Genomic DNA, 15,911 nt, shown 5'->3' with positions numbered 1-15,911 from the left:
AATAAACAAGACACATTTAATGACTTGAGAAGTCGATTTTTGTAATTAAATGTAAACTGAGAAGCAAAGTGAGGCGAGATGTATAAAAAGGTGACAAAATGTAAGTAAATATTATCAATATTTATGGAAAATCAATGGTACATGCATTATAATCACTAAATGAGCTAAACGTAGTCTATCTAAGGATGATTCCGTCAAGAAATTACGAAACAACAAATAGGTATTCATTTGATACAGAAGCTAATTATCAAAGTTAACAACATTCATTTTCTAACTACATACAATTAAAACCTATGAGACATGTATGTCTCAATTTAGTAATTAATACGACGTGTTGTCATAATTTGGAAATCAATTTGCGTGCTCTATAATATACTAGGTAGGTACACAAAAGAAATAATGAAAACTATACAACATCTAGGAATACATAACAACAAAATCTAATATATTAAACGTTTCTAATTGAAGAGATAAGCAAATAAATTTAACGGGCTTAAGTGCTTAATTTAGCGACTTGAAGGAATCGTTTCAAAGATTATTGCAAAAAAATCACAGTGCTAGTTTCAATAAAAGTGTACATAATTTTTACAATCGGTGCTCCTTCAGTCTAAATTAAACACCCACCCATCTCTCTTCGGCGAACATAGTCTACGTAATACGTCTTATGTTTGAAGTCCTCCGCATGCTGCTGTCTATCAAACAGGAATCCCGGGACATATTTATGAAATATTGGAGGAAAACCCGTGAGGGTACTAGGACCAGGGCCACATGAAGTCTGAAGAGGCATAACATCGGGTATGGGAGCATCCCTTTCGTATTTAAAGAGAGTGGGTGGAGGGTCAAGATTACTGACAGTAAAAGGGTCTACTGGACCATCTAAGGTCGGTATAGGGTTATATTTATACTCGGGCGTTGGCCTTTCACCTAACGCAGAAGTCATGCCAATAAATGAGTGAGGGGGCAGAGGATGATGAGGAACCTTAATTTCCCGCGGTTCAAGGTAATGCTGCGCAGGGAATGGTGGCCATTGACGGTCCAGAACGAGGGGTTCAATCGAATCCGGGTCTATTACTGGATGCGATTTTTCAGGATCGTCGGTTTCGAGACCGAGGAGAGTGTAAGGAGTTTGGCGGGATGTCAAGCAGGGTCTGGCCGTGGATTCTACGTAATAATTGGCGGGTGGGGGAGGCCAATCGCTTGTGAAGTATCGATGCGTCGGCTGCGGATGTTGGTCTAAGTCAGCACCTCGTTGGGCCTGCGGGTGTCTGCGTCGCAGCGGCGGGAGGAGCACACCGTCGCCAGTCACGGGGTTCCTCTTCGGTGGCGAGTACGTTACTGACCATTCAGAACAAAACGGTTTTCATCCGAAGATAGACTTAACATAATGTATTCATAAAAACAATGACCTTCTCGATGAAATTAAATTTACATAAAACGCCTTGTGATTTTATCGATCCGAAACTCATGCTAAGCCCGAAGCATTGTTTTCTTTGTTCAAATTTATATACATTTAAGCTTAGTCATCGTATTTTATGTATATTATATGAGAGATAGTGTTTATATGTGAAGCGTCCTCTGTAGCGTGCACATATGCAATTAGATGTGCTCGGAGCACGCGAGCCCAATGCCGCATACAGAGAAGTTGCAGTTCTATCTAGAATTTACAACATCTCTGTATGCTTACATTGAAACGAAAGTGGAAAGGAATTCTTAGAAACGTTGCAATAGTTCTGACACCTAAAAAATATGTAATTACCAAAATTCGACACGCTAGTATTATTAAAATCTTAACTTATTATCGTGTGTAACATTTTATGAGTTTGTAGATTGAGTATGTTGAAACCGGTATTACTATATACCGGTATTACTGTAATTGGCATTTTATTGTTATATGCATAAAACGATTAATGCCGGTTCTTCATTCGCAATTGCTATGAAACCTTTAAATTTACTTTTTACTCCCATCAATGGCAGGTCAAATTACTTTTATAACTTTCGTGACTATGACAGTCGGTGGCAATGTATTGAAATTCCAGTCCACAATCGTGTTAGCTCTCTTTTGTGCAATCGTGCCTACATCAGATTCGACTCACAGTTAGATGCCGCTTCGCCCTCACCTCTGCTGGGCGTAGAAGAAGCGCTGCCATTCATCTTGGGCGAGTGAGCTGGACTTCCGCCGTTCATTGCGCCGTCTCCAAACTGAATGTTGCTGCGAATTGTGTCCGTTATCATTGGAGTCACGGAGGCTGATGCGTTCTGAAACGTAACATGTTATATTATAGATGGGATGCATAAATACTTAATAAGGATTATTCATATGAGTATTCAGTTTTGGCAAGCTGGTTTTCTTAAAACTAACCTTACTAAAACTGAATATATGTTAACATTTAGATAGTTATTTATATAAAAAGATACTAAAACAGATGGAATAACTATGTTTTATTTAAATGAAGCCTCAAGACCTTTTAACTCATTATTTATCTCTGAAATTTAATTTATGATTACGAAAGATCACATCTCATCTATGAATACACGAGGTCCGCAAATAAATGGACATTACGAATCCACACTCACATAGCCCACACATCGGTAACTTCTCAAGTTCTCAACAAGACCAATCTAAATTTTGATATTACCTGTCCGAACAGCCTGGAATGCGTGTCCCTGGGGCGAGTGGGTGTGTCCTTCACAGAGCGAGAGCGTGACGAGCCGTTCTTGACGGGGCTTCCGCCGTCCACTGCGTCCGCGTTGAATATCTCCGCGATGCAGCTCTTTGGGGCATTGGGAACTCTGTAACACAATTTTCAATAATGAGACCATGTAAAGTGTTACTACTAGAGCAAATGTTGGTTGTTCATGTTGTCATTGAATTGTGTAAAAATAAATCAGTGGCGCTACAACCTCTTTAGATCTTGGCCTCATGTTTCTGAATCTGTTTCATGATCATTTCAAATCTAATAAGCAAGTAGGTGATTAGCCTCCAGTGCCTGACATACGTCGTCGACTTTTTGGGTCTAAGACATGTCATGTCGGTTTCCTCACAATGTTTTCCTTCAGCGTTCGAGCAAATGTTAAATGCACACAGAGAGAAAGTCCATTGGTGAACAGCCGGGGATCGAACCTACGACCTTAGGTATGAGAGTCGCACGCTGAAGCCCCTAGACCAACACTGCTCTTATTGAATTATTGTATAGGTACTCCTATTTAATAGACTCCAAAAAACCTGACTACTTTACATTTCGATGCAATTGTTTGTTTATAATTTTATGATTACAGAGTAGATAGATATATATGCCTTTGTGTTTAGTGTTCAAATTTTATAAGGTGTGTAGAAAAATAAAATTGATTAAATGTACAATATATTCAAAATCTGGTTCATACGTTAATGTGTCTATCATGTTACCGAAACGAAATACCAAAAGTGCAATCGGTCCCTACCTGAACATGCATAACTCATTAACAAAGTACAGGAGGGGCCCACTTCCGCAGGGGACAGACCACTGGTCATTTGACCACCGCAAATCAATACATACTCAAATTGCCTTTGAACAATCATTGAATTGTAGTTCATTGACCTTAATTAGCGAAATGGGTTGGTGAATCAACGAAGTGCATAGGACGCGCGTATCCTGAATGTTGAAACGGGACCTCAAGGTAATGATGGAAAGCTTGTGTCACGCTTTAATGTGAAATTTTGATTTTTAATCAGTACGTCTCTGATATCGCCAGATTGCGTCCATCCCTCTAACGCCCAAACCAAATACCCTATCTCAATCCCTTTTTGACCTAATGAGATAGACATCTTAATCCAAATATTGATAAGGGTGTGCCAATAACTAATCAACGGATTGTAATAGCGATCTATCGATACAAGCTAACCGTGGTCGGATCGGATGTCGGATTGGTGTATATGAAAATGACATTTCAACTGTGCTAATATCCTATCTTAAGATTTAAATTACACCAGTTTTTAAAGTAATTAAAAACTATTTGGTATGTTTTAAACATAAACATGCATTTTTTAATATTATTTGTACGGTTTTATTTACTTTATTTGGTTCATATTGATTATCTAAGTAATGTAAAGTAAGTAAAGAGTAAAGAAAATGCATTTTATCCGTCGCCAAAAAGGAATTGTCTTCGTAGGGTTTGGTTATTGGGATGCAGATAAGAGATCGATCGATTGTCACGGTCTGATTGTTTTCAATCTGAGATTGTGAATTCATTATTGGGTTCTGGCGTAAATACATATAAACCTGAACCTGTCCTGGTAATTTTTAAATAAAAACTCATATCAAACGTGGAGAAATACATATATTTTAACATTATAAGACTTCGGGACGTACAGAAATTTGACGTAGGTATAACATAGGTGCACGTATCACACGTAAGTTATTAAAGCGATGCCTGGAGCTGGCATTTTGTAAGCTGCGAAACGAAGACGGCTTAACGAGATGTCATTTATACGCCTCACTACGAGTTCTCATTATAACACTTCTATAATTCTTGACGTTTTCCTTAAAATTTTGTGCATGGTAAAAACATGCCTACGACCGATATGAGTACAATTTTAGTAAGGGTAGTCCACCCTTAATGGTACCGAAAAAGCTACAGCAGTATGAAAATAAAATCTCACTCGATCTATATTTCACCATTATTGGAAATTTAATAACTTGAGTATTTTTAAGAACCCTTTTAAACTGATATTTGTTTTCTTAACGCTAATTATCTAGTCTTTACTTACCATTTACGAACGCATAGGTTTATAATGAGTTGTTTATAGTTATATAATTAAATACACACCAAGGACTTTTATATTCGTATATATCCGCAATATATAATGAAATCTTCACGATAACTGATGTCTAAGATGCTGACTTAGTTACGAGTCTACAGCATTTCTTACTTTACCCATTAGTATTTAGTTGCTACCTATGCATTACAATTTATGCACCAAGTCATGTAATGAGCATCAATTTCAAAGGCGATTGAGCAAAGTTATTCGAGCGTGTACAAGAACACGTGAAAGCTAATAAATATTATCTCTATAAGCCACCTACAAAGTAACTACTTTATATGGTGGCTACAGTATTTACTCAGAATTATATGTATCAGTTAGTACAGCCAGAGTTCTGAAAATGACCGCTTTATATTCATAATTAAATACATAAGGAATTCATATGTTACCAATTCCTTACAATAAAGGTTTCTATAGTGCTCATCTTACGATTGCACTGTGGCTGAGTGAATATAAAGAAACGGTTGAATAGTGAGAAAATTTCAAAAGTATTTCTCAAAGCCCAATATGAATGCAATTGCCAATATTTAAAACATCTTTAAAATATATTTCTGATTTATACACTGAATATTGCAATGAAAAATAGCATGACGATAAAATACTTTCTATCAACATTTATCAGAAAAATAGTTAACGCAAGAATAACTTTTAAATTAATTTATTACCGGCCAACACTGACAAAAGAAAACACTCGGAGCATTCTAAATCTGATACGAGTGTTATTTATAAACAATTCGGCGTTATCAAACACAAAACTTCAATATTGGCAATATTGCTGAGATAAGTTCTTTCATGCAACAAACTGTATGTGTTTATAGTGAAATTAAATTTTGATAAAAATAAAGGCCATAAAAAATATAAATATTTACTTTCTCGGAACTCGAATAATTAGTATGATTCCATGAGCCAATGAGCCATGATCAATGTCTACGTTAAATACCAACTATTGTCTACTAGACTTTGATGCGGCACTCACGACTAGTACAAACAACAGTAGCGCGACAGTATAAATGCCCCAAGGCTATCTTGATTTTAGATCGTAGATAAGTCATACGATATGATGATACGAATAATATGAAAGCTGAATAAAGAATAGCTGGCATTCTTCAGATAAATGTTACAAGTCCCTAGCCAGAGATATACATTTTTCAGATACTATCATACTTTTGTGATGACATTGTGTTTTTTGTTTACTCATCGACATTGCTTAAAACCATTTTCGAGAGACGAAAATTAACATTTATTCTCACGCCAGATCCATTCTGGCATCGCTTTCTCTGTTGCGATGTTGCTCTAACTTTTTTAACAATAAAAATTTAACTGTTTGACTTCTACTCTATGTCTTACATATTGTTTTGTTAATAAATTCTACAATCTTTTTCAAGATAATTAGCGTTGTAAAATAGTAAAATAATAGACTATAGAGTACACCGCATCGCAGAAGTAAATCGATAGCGCGCTAGTGCGGTTTCCGGTCGCTATGCACCACTGCTCGTCTGTCACATGAAAACGCCTACAGTCATGAATAGACTACATACAATACCATAGCGAATCTCTTGTAGACTTCCTGTTGCATTATTCTATAAAAAGTCATAAACCATTCCGAGCTCAAAGCTAAGCTTTATAGCCCGAAAGATCAATAGAGCTTTAAACAATATCGTAGCTTTCTTAATTTGTAGAATTGAATCACGTCAATGTCTATATTAAAAAGTATTTTCAGGTTAGAAAACGACGCAGGATTCATTGTAAAAAAGAAATGTCACAGATTAAAACAAGAAATAATAGCCAAGCGTCTAACGTTGAAAATTAGTTATGAGAAGACAACGCAACAAGATAAAATTACATAGGTGTAACCAAAATAACATAGAGCCCGTGCTATAATTAAGAAAGGGAAGAAAGTGCGTGAGAGTTAATTGTTTAATATTATACTAGACGCAATGCGTTGCACGCTATAAGGGACCATTTTGCCGCGTGCTGAGTGAGCGGGTTTTATTATAAGTAGTTATTGCTTGTTTGTCTATTTTAGATGGTCGTAAATTAAAATCATAAAAAAGGTATTACGATATTTTGGCTTAACTATGCTGACTTTCATGAAAATTGTGATATGGTGAGGCCATTAGCATTAACGATGTATCCAAATTTTTATTTGTTTTGTCATAAGTAAAAAATTGTTACATTTTATTCATCATAATCATACCTTAATTTCGAGTTTTCATTGCGACCATACCATTAAACACAAATTAAATTAATTTTTTCGTTAAGGATGTCGAAACAATGATAATGTAATCTAATTAAATTAAATTATACGTACGTAGATAGTTTAAATTAGTTCACTTAATTTTACAGTCATAGGCAACATTATAATAAGCGGTACAACAATATTTATTGTCTTAACGGAACTGTCTTTACACATTATATTATAAATATGGCAATTATTTCATGCAGGCAACATAAATTCATGCTTTACTCAGAAAAGATGTTCACGAGAGATAGTGTCAACTGTCAGAGCGAAACTAGACGTACTATGAATCTGCAACAGACATTCGACACGGTGCTTGCAATGATGTATTTAGCTTTTATTTTATAATCCAGGACTAGATCGGTCAATATGATTAAAGGTAATATCTTAGAGGTATTTATCCATCGTTTGGAAAGTAAATAATTAGTGTGCATTACCGCAATGTTAGCAATGAGCATAGATAGACTGTATCTCAAATTATACTCATTTTATTTGATTGATTGTTCACTTCTATCACCAATTGATTTGTTTATACCCGAGTTCGAAATCCGTAACTTCTAGAATCATACATTCTCTATAAAAATACTGCTTTATATCCTTCCCATAGAAAAGGCAGCATAGCAATTACGAATAGTTAGTTGTCCTTAAGTAAATCTCTGAGTGCTTTGCATTACTTGCTGTATCAATAATTCTGAATTTCATTATTTTGCCACAGTATCTGAATTTGTGTTCAAATATTCTAAAATAATAAATAACTCAATGTGCATGGCTGATTTATGAACACGGACAATTCGAGGCCGAAGGGGTCAGACGGCCATGAGTAGAATACCTATTTTAAACTGTATAATATTTTAAAGCTGTATTTACTAATTATTTTTGTGAAAGATATATATTTTAATAAATACAATAGGCAATTAACTATTTTTTACTATTATCACCGTGATTCTTTGACTGAAATACTTATATATTACATAATATATCATCATAACATTACAGGTAAATTATAACGTGTAAAATATGAGTAAAAGTTTTGACCAGTTTAACCAATACCAAAGCTGTATATTATTAATTTATCAATTTTAGATATAGCTAAATTAGTCGTGAACTTAAGAATTTTTGTGAAGGAATTGTGAAAATAATTATTCATCCTGAAAATAAAACTGCCAATATAAAAATGTTGATTCACTGCTCACCTACTTACATTCGGTATTATTGTAAAGAAACTATAAAATTGGACCGGAAATTATGTTTGTTAATGGTATAATAGACAATTTTTTATAAACAACCTTTTCATTTACAGTACGCAGATTTCGCAATAAGCAAGCGATTGGAGAAGGAACTATAACTAAGGTGGTATTACTTTAAAGGTTAAATGTGCCAACAAAGAACATTTCAGCATATAATATAATTAAAACCTTCCAGTCATGCATTAACACATTTAAAAGAGACTCGTCAGAAGCTTTCGAGGGCAAGACTGTCTTTGTTCGTTATTTCAAAATTTCACACCAGCTTAAAGGATATGACTTGTGATCCATTATTGGCAAGACAGAGGCTCTAAATGAACTAAATGTTCCTTTAAACATTACACTCCTTTTGTTTTGTTGATGATAACACATAGAAAATACGTTTACAATATAAGCATTTACTAATTTTACATTTTAATACTTTCTTGAAATTAATTGCATTAGGTACTCAGGACTAATAACGTTTTATTTCAATTTGAGATTTAAATTAGCACAATTTCTTTTACCGCTTTTAGATTTCTTTTAAAAACAAAAGATACATTACAATCTGGTATACTACAATCTGAAATACAACCTTGACACGACAAAACATACATTTAGCCATATAAAATGTGCACACACAATTTTAATGTAATTTTAATCAAACCTATTCCATATGTCCGACCCCAGTAACTTTAGACCTATTTCCGTACTACCTACCTGTAGTAAAATCTTTGAAAAAACTATATTAAATCAACTTGTAAGTCATTTTAACGCAAACAAATTATTACACAATAATCAGTTCGGTTTTACCAAGGGTCGCTCGACAGCCGATGCCGGCGTTGAGTTATATAGATATATAGTTAAGGCTTGGGAGGAGTCGCATGACGCCTTGGGTGTTTTCTGCGACTTATCCAAAGCATTTGATTGTGTCCAACACGAGACCTTAATCGGGAAACTCCGCCACTATGGCATCAAGAATACCGCACTGAATCTTCTGACTTCGTACTTACATGGTAGAACTCAGAAGGTCGAAGTGAATGGTAAGAGGTCCTCTGGGTCGGCAGTTGATATGGGGGTACCACAGGGCTCAATTCTTGGCCCTTTCCTCTTTCTTGTTTATATAAATGATCTACCTTTCATGGTAGAGAAAAAACATCAGATAGTTTTGTTTGCAGGTGATACGTCCTTGATTTTTAAAATCAAAAGACAAATAACCAATTTTGACGATGTGAACAACGCTCTCTCTTCGATTGTCCATTGGTTTAGTATGAATAACCTTCTGCTTAATGCTAAAAAAACGAAATGCATTAAATTTTGTGCAAGAAATGCGAGGGTTATGGGTACTAGACCAATTATAAATAATGAGGAATTGAATCTGGATGATACAACTGTATTTCTTGGGATCACCTTGGATTCAAAACTTCAGTGGTCCCCTCATATCAACGGATTGGCGAAGAGACTTAGCTCTGCAGCTTACGCGGTTAAAAAAATTCGCTCACTGACTGATGTCGATACAGCTAAACTTGTTTATTTTAGTTACTTTCATAGCTTAATGACTTATGGCTTATTGTTATGGGGTCACGCTGCTGATGTCGAATCTGTTTTCATTCTGCAGAAGAGGGCTATTCGTGCAATCTATAATTTAAAATGTAGGGAATCTCTCAGAGATAAATTCAAGGAAATTAATATACTTACCTTTCCCTCGCAATATATTTATGAAAATATTATGTTTGTATACAAAAATAGTGATAAATATACTAGATTAGAACATACGCACAATGTCAATACTCGGAACAAACGCAGGCTGCAATTTCCCCGTACTAGACTATGTAAAGTTAGTAATTCTTTTTTGGGGAAAGGGATACTCTTCTTTAATAAAATCCCAGAGGCTCTTTTATCTCTGCCTTTTAATAAATTTAAGAAATGTATTAAAGAAAAGCTGTGTAAAAAGGCTTACTATAAAGTTATTGATTATCTAGTTGATAAAAGGGCCTGGGACTAGTGCTGGGCAGGCTGCCTCTAATTAATTTGATATATTTGTTTTAAATATTGTTTGATGATTTGCTTTTTTAAAAGAGTACCGAGAGTTTTTTACGCCGGCTTTTTCTCTCGGCCTACACCCTCTGTCTTTGCCGATGAGTAGGGATGCCTACAAGTTCGAATTGATTGACGTGGAATAAGTGATACCTAGAAGACCTTATGTTCCAAAATAAACGTATTTTATTATTATATTTATTTATGAAAACGCTCCGAATGGTTTACTGATAGTATAAGAGGTAATTCAAAGTAAATAGACCTTGATTATACGCATAAAAAGATAATGCCTTATACCTTCCGATCGACTTGCTTTACGAGTTTTCAGAGCAATCTAATCCACAATCACGATTTATATTATCAAAGTAAAGTGGCTAAAACGATGCTTGGAGTCAACACTGCAACTATACACGAGCCAAGAAATATCAATACCTATATTTTTCGAAGTATTTTTTTATTTAGAATAATTGAACTCTTAGTCCCTTTTATGTGACTACCTCACCTTTACTTTTTATTTAATGTCTAAATGTTTAAGGATATCTAATATCTAAACATGAATTTGTTATAAATCCATCTTGGTTTGCTATTAGGAACTGACTAAGCTAAGTTACTTACATTAAATTCTTAATACACTCAGCAATTTTGATTTTACCGAGGCCTTTGAGCGAGCCGGTCATTACCCCCATCGTCTGGTAGACGTCTACGACCTGCCTTCACAACTATATTAAAACAAACTAACGTTAGCTTTTGTACTCGTTCCATCGAATACTTTATACCATTACCTGTGTATACATAGCGAAATGCCCCCGCAATAGTGTTAAAATAACTTGAATATTTCCAATCGCCTGTGATTGATTGTTGTGAGTTGGATAAGCGATTTAAATAAAAAGGTTATCTACGTGTAATTTGTCTATGAATATATCGGAAATAATAATCGTAAAATCGGTTTAGGATAAATATATATACCAAAGATTTATATCTATTACGTCAATATAAACTAAAGGCACTTATAGAGTTTTATACTCGTAGAATGTAATAAATAAAGACACATCTACTTAAAACTCCATATGATCGTAATCAATTCTATGAGCACTGGTAACAATCAATATGTTTACCCAGTGCATTAGGCCGAACGCAAGCCGACATTTCAAATGAGCCGATAAGATCTCGGCGATCAAGGCGAGTCGCCCGCGCAGTGTGACGCTCGATCGCAATCTCAGAGGAGAAATCGATATCTCCACGCGAATTATTGTTGAATTGTTGATAAGATCGTGATACAGAGTAATGCACGAAAGTTCTTTCTAGTTCTACTGTTTTAATACGCCTAATTATTATTATAACACAAAGCCGGAAACTTGTTTGCAATTAGATGTATGATTTTTTGAGTGAGTGCAAAAAGTATTTACGGTGACATTAGTTAATTGTGTGTTACATATAAAAATGGTTTTTGGAATACATTTTGTTAATTGTACACTAATGTAGACTATTTTTCTTACTTTCACAGACTAATATTATTATAATCGCGTCTTATATTCAAGTTTAACACAGTGAAAAACAAACCAAACTAAAAATTATATATTTTCCAACGTTCGTGCTAGATTGCAATAAATCACATGAAATGCTACAAGCACGGCTCTATTGGCTAACTAACTCATGTTAAACCGATGACTTTTTTGATTATAACAATGAAGGTCATGTTAATGGTCAGTCTAAAAAGGAGAAAATATATTAATTACTGAGTTTTAGAAATATAACTTTTATTTAAGTTTTTTTGTAACTAAGCTGAATTCTTTGTTTATATTTTTTATATTTTAATCTACTTTATGATTATGCTTGCTGTGTTAGCTTTAAACCTTTTTGTAAGCATTATTTTTACCTATGTTTTAAGCAACACCAGTAAGCTGACCAATAAAAAAGTACATAAATAAAAACCCGCAGATTTAAAATAAACTAATGTAATCTTGGAGCAAAAGAATATTCGGTGTAATTTTTGTCTGCACTCGTTTAATGTACACACGATTTATTGAATAAGTTTCCGTCTATCAGGAATTTTAATATCAGATCTCCAACTCAGACATAGAATATGAACTGAATCTTTTCAATTGTTTCCAAAGAACATGTGAAAGATTGCACTTAGACATGCCACTGATTCGTAACCTAAGCGCTACCACAAAGTGGTAGTTATAAAACCAGTCGATTATATATGAGCACTTAACCAGATTTAAATCGCTATGGTCGATAAGTTAACTAAACGACCGAGTGGGCGATTGACTCAGCGAATCTCACTAATTGTGTCTTTATATTGAACGATGTTCCAACGGCATTTATCGATAAAATTATCGAAGACATGGATCGGTGTCAATCCTTTACATACTTTATAAAGTAAAAACTTCACCTTAATTAATTTTTGATCGCAGACACAAAATGTGTCTGCGATCAAAAATTTGTTTGTCTATGATTACAAATTAGTAGAAACGTCTTGTCACAGACATTATATAAAAGCCATTTATCAACGTTTTATGAATGTTGCGAGTGAAGAGAGTTGTCTTTCTAGAATGCGCTTAAAACACTCAACTCTGAACGTAACGTCTCTCAAAAATTTGCTAAATAAGTTTATTCCTTTAACACTAAATTTTTGTGTTCCTCTACAGCTTTCTTGCTTTCTAAGTGCTTTTGAAATCGCTGTTGTAATTGCTTTGTCTGTTGATGTATATAGTCTACATGGCAGTGTTCATTTTTATGTTTTTTATTGTTATTTTTTATTTTAGTTGTGCTACTCTCTATAATTGTAACCTGCATATATTTGCGATGTGTCTGTCATGTTTTCGTTTTGATTGCGAATAAAAACATTATTTTGGTGTAATCAAAAACATCCTATGAAAATAGTCGTATTCAAGCAAAGATATGGTTTGCAATATGAGCTACAAGTTAAGATAAAAGGCATCGTGGCTTCCATAGCATTAATCTAAAGCACCATAAATGCCTTATAAGCAATAAACACTAAGCACCAGCGAGCGCATGTATTAGCCATCCTTATTATCGCAACACAATTATTTATATACAAGGGGTTCGTGAACTCCGGTACACGGTAATTATTTTTATGTGTATGACACAATAATATTGGGTGTGATGGTGTTCAGTATGACTGAAAATGGCCTGGTATAGATTTTGCCTACTAAATGGAATGGTTAAAAATAATAAAGGAATCCGGCAAGTAGAAGACTATTGAAATGTGCTTTAAAGAAAGTCAAAGTAGGGTTTAAGTTAGCCAAAGTTTGCCTACACTTTTTCTGTATACCTAGTTCTTTCAATGATGTTTTAATTTTTTTTAGATACTTAATTAGCTGAGTAGGCGACACAAGCTTTAAGCTTTCAAGTGTTCTGTATCTGTCAATCATAAATCCATCAATTAAATCACCAAAAGCAATAAAAGCCAAACTAATTGTATAAACAGGTATAAAAAATAATGTTTTTTTTTAATTTTTTCTTTTAAATTTATGTTTACTTTAACGTACATTTTAGATGGAAGATTTTGTTTAATAATCAGTATTAAACAAAATCAATTCAGTATTAAAAAAAATTAAGATTAAATCTACTCTTATTGTCGTAAACTTAATAAATAATATCTTTTTACAGGATCTTGACCGGAAGCGAGCTGATCAGCGATTTTAAACAGATGTTATTTACGTGTTTGGAGCTACTGCTGGAGTCACAAGAGCTCTCCTCCTTGTACTTCAACTAAATTTGATGTAAATTCACACCTTAGAACGTGGCACACCTGACTTAACCATTATGGCATATTCACGTCTATATTCCGCGTTCAGATAGAGATTTCACAATAACTCGGCGAGTCGTAACAATTTAATGTTGAATATCTATAATTCACGTAACAACGAGCACCTTTAGCCCGGATCGGTGATTAGAATGTTACAGCCGTGTCGACAATGTGGCGAAATTATTTGCAAATTGCAATTTTCCGAGTAAAGCCGAATTCATACCAGTAAAATATTCTTATATTCTTTACCGTATCTGTACTTTTAAAACTTATTATTATAAGTGAAGCTAAGGAAAATTAGTACGTGAAATATAAACAAATATATATATAAAAGAACCATAGCAATGCGTACGAATTTGCGCCGATAAATATGCGATTTAAACATGTAAATAGTACAATCTCAGTTTACGTATCAAGGAAATGCGTTCCTATACACTCCAATTATATTGTTGAAAGTTGAGCCATGGAAATTTCAATTATAAGACTATAGCTAATATGGTTCAAGAAACATACCTATTACGTAAAGGAACACGAAAAAATTAATTTGATTTTCTATTTAATTAAGAGGCACTTACTTGAATAAATGAATCATTAACTACTGTAATAAATTACTTGTGTTTGCTGACATCAACATACCTGAAAAGAAAAAAAATATTTTAAATAAAGTATTTGTGCAAACTATAAAACCAAAACAATTCAAATGAAGGAATATATTAAAATTGGCTTATAAAAAGTGTTCTGACTGCATTTTATCTTGTTTCCCTGGGCTTTCATTTAGCTCCTGTGATCGAGGGAAGGGAAATTTCACTTAATCTCACAACCGAATGACATAAGCCCTTAATCGGATTATGTTCAAAGGTGTAACTTCCACCATTCACATGTCGATTACTAGAACGCATTATTCTTACTCATTCGTAACATAACATTCAACCGTAGAGGCCTATTTTTTGGCTCGTTTTTTTGCACCTGTATGAAAAAATGTAATATACATTAAGTAATTTTTTAAGCTCCTAGTATTTTAAAGCTTTATTACTTTTCTGTACAGCTTCGGAGATTACATTGCAGTTGTAGGAACAGCGCTGGAAGAGATTTAATTTACTTTGGGACATCATTCATGGGTCTTAATTTTTAAAAAAGTTCTATATTCAAAATTAATACGCATGGATACATTTTATTATCATAAATAGCTAGCCATAAATACTGTTCTTTCTATATGTCCTAAAGAAAGTACAAATCGTATAATGTACTAGGCGTTAACTAAAAGCCCTAAGGCCTTCGTCGGTAAGATATTTATCACGTTATCTAGAAGAGGATAATAATCTCATTAGCTGTACAAATGCATATAATGACCGGCGAACGGTACAGCACCGACACGCTCTAAATATCGGCAAACAGTTTTTAATTGCGTATCATGAAGCGATGTTCAGTTATCTTGAGAAATTATAGGACAAATAGATTATACTTGGACGTTGCTCTGTTATTTTTTATTTCAAGAAATCGGTTCTTGTTCAGCTTGTGTAGGTTATGAAACATTTATTGATTCACATAGTTTCTTAATGTGACAGTAATAGGCCACTATTACGCAGATTAAACGTACTTTATAATATATATACTGTATAGGTGCGCGTGGGGCGGGCACCATATAATAATAGTTTCTAGACTAGGCAGAAAGGAAACAAAGTAAATTTTAAGCGGGTTTAATACTAAAATTATTCATATATATACTCATTTATAAAGCTAAATACAAGATTATTTTTTATGTGATTCATTTATTATTGGTGAAATAGATAACTGTTTTGACTCTTAACTAGTTTAAGCCCGTTAAGATATTTTCGTAAC

At 34.0% G+C, this 15,911-nt stretch overlaps 1 protein-coding gene across 3 annotated transcripts in view; it reads right to left on the bottom strand.

Moving 5' to 3' along the window:
* The window catches only part of LOC110992467 (microtubule-associated protein Jupiter), an 84,339-nt gene that overhangs the window by 1,372 nt on the left and 67,056 nt on the right, over window positions 1–15,911 (bottom strand). For 2 of the 3 annotated variants that reach the window (XM_022258306.2, XM_022258308.2), the window contains 3 exons: window positions 2,637–2,790; window positions 2,118–2,256; window positions 1,246–1,335 (listed from right to left, as the gene is read on the bottom strand). In XM_022258306.2, the coding sequence (XP_022113998.1) occupies window positions 1,246–1,335; window positions 2,118–2,256; window positions 2,637–2,790 (383 nt within the window). The remainder of the gene's footprint in view (window positions 1–1,245; window positions 1,336–2,117; window positions 2,257–2,636; window positions 2,791–15,911) is intronic. The other variant, XM_022258307.2, reaches the window with a different exon arrangement.

This window comes from Pieris rapae, chromosome 6, assembly GCF_905147795.1.
Source record: "Pieris rapae chromosome 6, ilPieRapa1.1, whole genome shotgun sequence".
In the NCBI taxonomy this organism is placed as follows: domain Eukaryota; kingdom Metazoa; phylum Arthropoda; class Insecta; order Lepidoptera; family Pieridae; genus Pieris; species Pieris rapae.
This window is presented reverse-complemented; position numbering and strand designations above follow the sequence as displayed.